This window comes from Piliocolobus tephrosceles, chromosome 9 (genome assembly GCF_002776525.5).
Source record: "Piliocolobus tephrosceles isolate RC106 chromosome 9, ASM277652v3, whole genome shotgun sequence".
NCBI lineage: Eukaryota > Metazoa > Chordata > Mammalia > Primates > Cercopithecidae > Piliocolobus > Piliocolobus tephrosceles.
Genome location: NC_045442.1, coordinates 91,135,554 through 91,143,313, shown reverse-complemented (window position 1 = coordinate 91,143,313; position 7,760 = coordinate 91,135,554). Strand labels below are relative to the sequence as shown.

At 39.3% G+C, this 7,760-nt stretch overlaps 1 protein-coding gene and 1 non-coding gene across 3 annotated transcripts in view; one reads left to right on the top strand and one right to left on the bottom strand.

The window, feature by feature from the left end:
* Window positions 1-2,500: 2,500 nt before the first annotated feature.
* The window catches only part of LOC111523522 (zinc finger protein 33B-like), a 36,030-nt gene continuing 30,770 nt past the window's right edge, over window positions 2,501-7,760 (bottom strand). Inside the window, exon 5 of one of the 2 annotated variants that reach the window (XM_026446762.2) lies at window positions 2,501-3,083. In XM_026446762.2, coding sequence (XP_026302547.1) covers window positions 3,049-3,083 — 35 coding nt within the window. In that variant the 3' untranslated portion in view covers window positions 2,501-3,048. The remainder of the gene's footprint in view (window positions 3,084-7,760) is intronic. The other variant, XM_026446763.2, reaches the window with a different exon arrangement.
* LOC111523532 lies at window positions 7,475-7,580 on the top strand. The gene has a single exon (XR_002725558.1). It is a non-coding gene; the product is annotated as a U6 spliceosomal RNA (small nuclear RNA).

Genomic DNA, 7,760 nt, shown 5'->3' with positions numbered 1-7,760 from the left:
GAAGGGGAATATCACATACCGGGGCCTATCATGGGGAGGGGGGAGGGGGGACGGATGGCATTGGGAGTTATACCTGATGTAAATGACGAGTTGATGGGTGCTGACGAGTTGATGGGTGCAGCACACCAACATGGCACAAGTATACATATATAACAAACCTGCACGTTATGCACATGTATCCTAGAACTTAAAAGTATAATAATAATAAAAAAAAATTGACTTCTTTGTTAATACTTTATTCATCCAAAATTTTATATGAAAATCATGTTCTCTCCCATCAAATGAAATTCCTGTTTCTAAGCCTGTGGATATTTGCTTTGCAGTGTTGCAGCAGTTCTTAAGACCAGAGAATCTACACTCCAAAGAATTCTAGTAACTGCCTAGTGTGCCTTAACACAATGTGCACAAGTATGCTTTTATATTCTCATACTTTACTGACAATGATGACTGCCTGAAAGTTGGAGGTTGCTGTCCCAGTATTCAGCCCAGAAAATTAGTATTTCCTAAGAATGTCAGACGGACAGGCTTAGGGGAGACACAGCAAGCCAGTCTCACACTGTGAGTCCTCTCCAGGGTGCAACTGTTCGTGAGTTTACTGTTGCTGCAACCAATGCAGACAAAGATCATAGCCTTGGCCACCCACACACAATTCCAGGACACTCCCAAGTCATACTAGGAGTGACCAACAGCTTAGTAGGGCACTGCCTCTCAAGTATCCTGTCTACTTGCACACATAGTCCAGTGTCCATCAGACTTCATACACAAATCACAAGTTCAAAGATCAAACTGTGAAGAACTTAAAGATGGCAACAACAGGGCATTAAGCCAAGTACAGGATCCCTTCTTACAAGAGTGCAGCAACATGTGACTGCACAGGTCACCTAGCCATGAAGTTGGCCTAGGCACAGGGAATTACACTGACTGCTTTCCAAATGTTGAAAAAGCCTGCCAGGGATTAACCACACTTGGTCATGAGGTATTAATAACCTTGTTATACACCACTGGTTTCTAATCCCTAGTTTTTTCAAATTTACATTCATGAAGGACACTGGTCTATAGCTTTCTTTCCTTGCAATGTCTTTGTCTGGTTTTATTATTAGGGCAATGCTGGACTCAAAGAATGATTTAGGAAGTATTCCCTCTTCTTGAATTTTCTGGAAAAGTTTATGTAGAAGTGGTACTATTAATCATTTGCTGGAATTCACTACTAAAGCATCTCGGGACCTGGGTTTTTCTTTGTGGAAAGGTTATCTATTTGTTTTGGAGTAAGCGGTAGTAGCTGTTTATCTGAAAGAAACTTCATCAAAATTGTCAAATTGATAACTTACAGGTATAATATTTCCTCACTTCCTTCATAGTATCTATAGAATCTTCAGTGATTCATCATTCTTATTTTTGATATTGATAATCTGTTCCACCTAGAAGTTTATCCATTTTATCATCTTCTCAATGAAACAGCTTTTGGTTTCACTGAGTTTCTCAACTGTTTTTCTGTTTTTACAGATTATATTGTTCTCCGTTTTGCTTTTTGTTATTTCCTTTCTTCTACTGTTATATGGAGTCTTCTACATTCTCAAAGTGGAAATAGCTAAGACCATTGATTTAGATGTTTCTTCTTATCCAAGTTAAACTTCATACATATGTATAGTAGATATATATACATATGCATAAATACATACACATATGAAATTCCCTACATGTGAAATTTACACATTGATATATATTACACATAATACATTATATCCCATATATGAGAAACTTCATATATGCATTTACATATGGTAGATATATACGTACATAATACAAATACAATGCTTATTTGTGTTGCATAAGAAAGATCTCAAATCAATGACTTCAGGTGCTTCCACCTTAAAAAGCTAGAAAAAAGCAAATTAAACCCAAAAGCAAGTAGAAAAAAGGAGTAAGGATCAAAATGGAAAACAATGAAATCAATGAGTATTATATGTATTTTATATTTCCTATATTTAAATTTCCTATATGTAAATTTCCCATAAATTCTGTTTTCATTAACCCAAAGTTCAAAATACTTCCTAATTCCGCCTTTAAACTCTTCTTTGAAGCATCAATTATGTAGAAGCATATTCAGTTTCCAACTATTAGGGATTTTATAGATACTTCTGTTATTGATTTTTAATTTAACTAAACTTAAAGCCCTTATCGTGGGAGAAAATATACGACTTCAATCCTTTTGCATTTATTAAGATTTGCTTTATAATCAAGAATGTGATTTACCTTTGTTAATATATTCATTCATCTGTCCTTGAAAAGAATGTATATTCCACTGTTTTATGTGGGGAGGAGGGTGCAGAAGAATATTTTATAAACGTCAATGAAGTTATTTAGGGTTAAGTCTATTATACCTTTGCTCCTTTTCCATTTCCTGTTTTATCAATTATTAAAAGGATGCTAAAACCTCTGATTATAACTGTGGATCTATTTATCCTTCCAGGTCTATCAGATTTTGCCTCAAATATTTTGTAAATCTGTTATTAACCTAAAGTTGAGGATTGTTAAATCCTCTTGATGAACTGATCTCTATCAATATGAAAAAAATCTTCATCACCGGTATTCCTGGTTCTGAAAGCTACTTCATCGGGCTGTCAGATTTTCCCATTCTTTTTATCTATTTGTCTTTGAATCTAACATGTTTCCTTCATAGGCAGCATGATTGGATCTTATTTTTATTTATCTTATCCAGAAATCTCTGCCTTTAAACGGGGTGTCTTAGACCATTTATATTTTCTGTGATCATCAATGTTTATAAAAGCTTTAATCAGTGTACTTTTCAGTAATAGTACATACATGGATCTTCTAATAGTATATACTTAACTTCTTTTTCATAGCCTTTTTAGGCTATGATTGTCATATATTTTAAACATATGTTATAAACCCCATAATACATTTGATGTTATTTTTGTAAAAAGTCAGTATCCTTTTTAGATTTACATAAAGAAAAATATCTTGTATACATACCCAAGTAGTCAACATTTCCTGTCCTTCATCCCCCTAGGTAGATCCAGATTTCCATCAGACATCAGAACACCTCTTGTAGTGCAGGTCTGCTAGAGAGGAAATCTTTCAGCTTTATTTATCTGGAACGTCCTTATTTCTTCACTGTTTCTTTTTACGGCGTATACAACTCTACATTAAATTCTTTTGCTTTTAAAACTAAAAATAATGTTCTACTATTTTCTCTGTTGCCTCATTTAAGGAGAAATCTGTTATCACCCTTACCTTTGTTCCTCCATAAAACATGTCCTTTATCTCTGGCTGCTTTGAGGATTTCATTTTAACACTGATTTAGAGCATTCTGGTTATGATTCATGAGGCTTGGTGTAGTTTTCTTCATGCCTCTTGTGCTCAGGGTTTGATGATCAGTAGGTTCCCATTACATTTGGAAAATTTTTCATCATTCTCAAAATAATGTTTTCTGTTCTTTTCCCACTTTCCTTTTACAGACTCCAATTCCATGTGTGTTAGAGACTACTGGAAGTTCCCCTAAAGCTCACAGGGGCTTGTTTTTTTTTTTCTTTTTTTGAGACACAGTCTCACTCTGTCGCCAGGCTAGAGGGCAGTGGTGCCATCTCAGCTCGCTGTAACCTCTGCCTCCCATGTTCAAGTGATTCTCCTGCCTCAGCCTCCCGAGTAGCTGGGACTACAGGCGCCTGCCACCATGCCCGGCTAATTTTGTATTTTTAGCAGAGACAGGGTTTCACCATGTTGGCCAAGATAGTCTCGATCTCTTGACCTCGTGACCCACCTGCCTTGGCCTCCCAAAGTGCTGGGATTACAGGCGTGAGTCACCGCACTCAGCCCAAGGTCTTGCTTATTTTTCAAATATGCTTTTTCTCTGTTTTATTTGGATGGCTTCTATTACTATGTGTTTAAGTTCGCTCATCTTTTTCTTCTGCAATGTTTAAACTGCCATCAGTTCTTGCCCTATGTGTTTTTTCGGGGCGGGAGAGGAGATAGGGTCTCACTCCGTCACCCAGGGGCAGTGCAGAGGGGCAATCTCGGCTCACTGAAACATCCACCTCCCAGGCTCAAGTGATCCTCCCACCTCAGCCTCCCAAGTAGCTAGGACTACAGGCATGCACCAACACACCCAGCTAATTTTTTTGTTGTTGCATTTTTGCTACAGATGAGGTTTCACCATGTTGCCCAGACTGGTCTCAAACTCCTGAGCTCAGGAGATCCACCTACCTTGGCCTCCCAAAGTGCAGGGATCACAGATGTGAGACACCAATGGCTGGCCATGTATTTTTCATCTCAAGCATTACAGTTTTCATTTCTAGAAATCTGATTTCTGGCCGGGCGCGGTGGCTCAAGCCTGTAATCCCAGCACTTTGGGAGGCCGAGACGGGTGGATCATGAGGTCAGGAGATCGAGACCATCCTGGCTAACACAGTGAAACCCTGTCTCTACTAAAAAATACAAAAAACTAGCCGGGCGACGTGGCGGGCGCCTGTAGTCCCAGCTACTCGGGAGGCTGAGGCAGGAGAATGGCGTAAGCCCGGGAGGCGGAGCTTGCAGTGAGCTGAGATCCGGCCACTGCCCTCCAGCCTGGGTGACAGAGCGAGACTCCGTCTCAAAAAAAAAAAAAAAAAGAAATCTGATTTCTATCTTTTCTATTATACTGAATTTTGGTGTGGGTTTTTTTCTTTTTTTTTAATCTTTCGTGTCTCTACTTAAGTTTTAGAACATATAGAACCCAATTTTAATACTGTTTTCAAAGAACTTGTCAGTTAATTCTACTATCTATGGCAATTCTGAGTCCACTTCAATTTTCTGGTTAGTCTCTTTGAGAAAGCTCATGTTTTCCCATATGTCTGTAAGTCTGGTAATATTTCAATGGATGGGAGACTGAGAGTTTTACTTGGTTGGATGCTGGGTACTTTTGACTTCCTATAAGTATTTTTGTGCTTTGTTCTAGGATACACTAAGTCACTTGGAAACAATGTGATACTTTCAGGTCTTGCTTTTATTGTTTGTTAGGCAAATCTGGAGGAATGCTCAGGTTGGGGCACATTACTCCTCACCACAGAGAAAAGACCTTTCTAAACACTCTACCCAGTACCCTGAATTACAAATTTTTCCACTCTGGCTGGCAGGATCAGTCTTTTTCCAGGCCCTATGTGAGTACTATGTACTTTGATTCTTTTCAAAACTTATTTCACTCATTTCCTCACATACATGAGCTGATTAATACTTTGCTGAACATTCATGGAGGCCCCTTTACAGATCTCCAGACCTCTCTGTGTGTGCATCTATCTTCTGCAAGCCACCAGCACTCCTCAACCCCCTTAGCTTCAAGTTCTAGGAAAGAATTGCCAAAAGGCCTTAAGCCAGCTTCCTCTACCACCCCAATTAAAATATCCAGCCCAGTCATGGCAGTCTGAGAATAGTAGAGTACAATGCCCACCTAGCTCATTGAGAACAGATTCCAAAATAAACCAAGAAGACCAGAGACTACTGCCCCAACCCAGATCTTTGATCATAAAGCACAGTATCACCCACCCAAAGAAATGCAAAACACTGCTGTAGCCTCCAGATCCAGAATAATGGAGCAGGACTCTCACCTAGGGCCAGCTATAAGGACAGAGAGTTCCAAAACTCTCCTCCAGAAAACTCACTTTGTTCAGAACAGAGTGTGGGTGAGTGCAAGCCTGAGGTCACCCTCAAAAAGAATGGAAATTCAATGATAACCAATTAAGAAGAGGGTGTTAGTTCTATGACAGCAACAAGCTAAACCACAGACCAAATGAAAGTTTACTGGAGAGAGCAAGGGAAAGAGATGGCTAAGAAGAGACATCCAGGGCAATTAGATGTGTTCTTGTCTACCAGAAACGCTCATACAAATACATACACAGGTTTTCTATAGTAATGATTTTTAAATTTATATTTTCTAGGAGGTGACTTTCAGAATGGCAACATAAAAAGGAAACTCAAAGCCTCAAAGGCAACCCTCTAGAAGGAACCCAAATTTAACAAGAGCAATCTAAGAGCAACATATGGTCCAGGACAGTGTTGAAAACAATAGAGCAACACATCAACAATCAGTAGTGGCTATCAGCAAAGTGTAACACCAACAGAGGCAGACAGGCTAACACAGCAATCACAGAAAGAGACATTCAAAGACAGCACTATTAACACCACTGCCATCCTAAAGACAGTGTGCATTTCCAAGGCGGAGCCCCCTGACAAGCAACATCAGTGAGAACTCAATGGGAGTGAAAAAGCTTCTCTCAAATAGTACAGTCAAGTCACCTAAATAAGAAACAACAAGCCTAGAGAGAACAGAGGAACCAGTATCTAAAGAAAGCACAAAGTATTCTCTAAAATGTCTACTCTTCAATTAAAAAATTATAAGACATACAAAGAAACAGGAGACTGTCACCTATATACAGGAAAAACAGCAGGCTACAGCAACTGCCCTTGGGAAGATCCAGATATCAGACTTAGCTGACCTCAAAGCAGATATTATAAATATGTTCATACTGGGCACGGTGGCTCACACCCGTAATCCCAGTACTTTGGGATGTCGAGGCAGATGGATCACCTGAGGTCAGGAGTTCAAGACCAACCTGGCCAGCATGGTGAAGCCCCGTCTCTACTGAAAACACAAAAATTAGCTGAGCATGATGGCAGGCACTTGTAATCCCAGCTACTCTGGAAGTTGAAGCAAGAGAATGGCTTGAACTTGGGAGGCGGAGGTTGCAGTGAACTGAGATCATGCCTCTGAACTCCAGCCTGGGTGACAGAGTGAGACTGTATCAAAATAAAAAATAAAAATAAATACGTTCATAAGGAAACACTACTTAGAAAAGGGAAGTATGATGACACCTCATCAAACAGAAAAATATCAGTAAGAAGACAGAAAAGAATACAATGAAAATTCTGGATTCAAAAATTATAAATGCAATGGAAAACTCACTTGAATGACTCAACAAAAGATTGGGCTGGGTAGGGTGGCTCATGCCCGAAATCCCAGCACTTTGGGAGGCCAAGGGAGGCGAATCACCTAAGGTCAGGAGTTCAAGACCAGCATGACCAACACGGTGAAACCCCGTCTCTACTAAAAATACAAAAAAATTAGCTGAGCGTGGTAGTGCACGCATCTGTAATCCCAGCTACTCTGGAGGCTGAGGCAAGAGAATCACTTGAACCCGGGAGGCAGAGGTTGCAGTGAGCCGAGATAGTGCCATTGCACTCCAGCCTGGGCAACAAGAGCGAAACTCCATCTAAAAAAAAAAAAAAAAAGAAAAGAAAAGAAAGGTTGTAGCTGGCAAAATAATGAGTAAAGAACAGAGAGAAATAAGAGTGATGAAAAATGAAGAAACCCTCAAAAAAATGAGGAACACCATTAACTACACCAATATATTCATAACAGAAGTACCAGAACAAGTGGAGAAATATCAAGCAGCAGAAAAAATATTCAAACAAATGAATGGCTATGCTCACTTTGCAACACATATACTAAAACTGGGACAATACCAAGAAGATTAGCACAGTAGCTACACAAGAATGACATGCAAGTTCATGAAGTGTTCCATTAAAAAAAAAAAAAAGAGGCTAAAAACTTGCAAATCTGTTGATGAAGAGAAAATCTTAAAAGCATCAAGAGAAATATAATTCCTCACATGCAAGGGAATGTCCTAAGATTAACATATGGCTTCTCATCAGAGACAGTAGAGGCGAGGAGGAGGCAGGGTGACATATTCAGCGTACTGAAAAAAAAA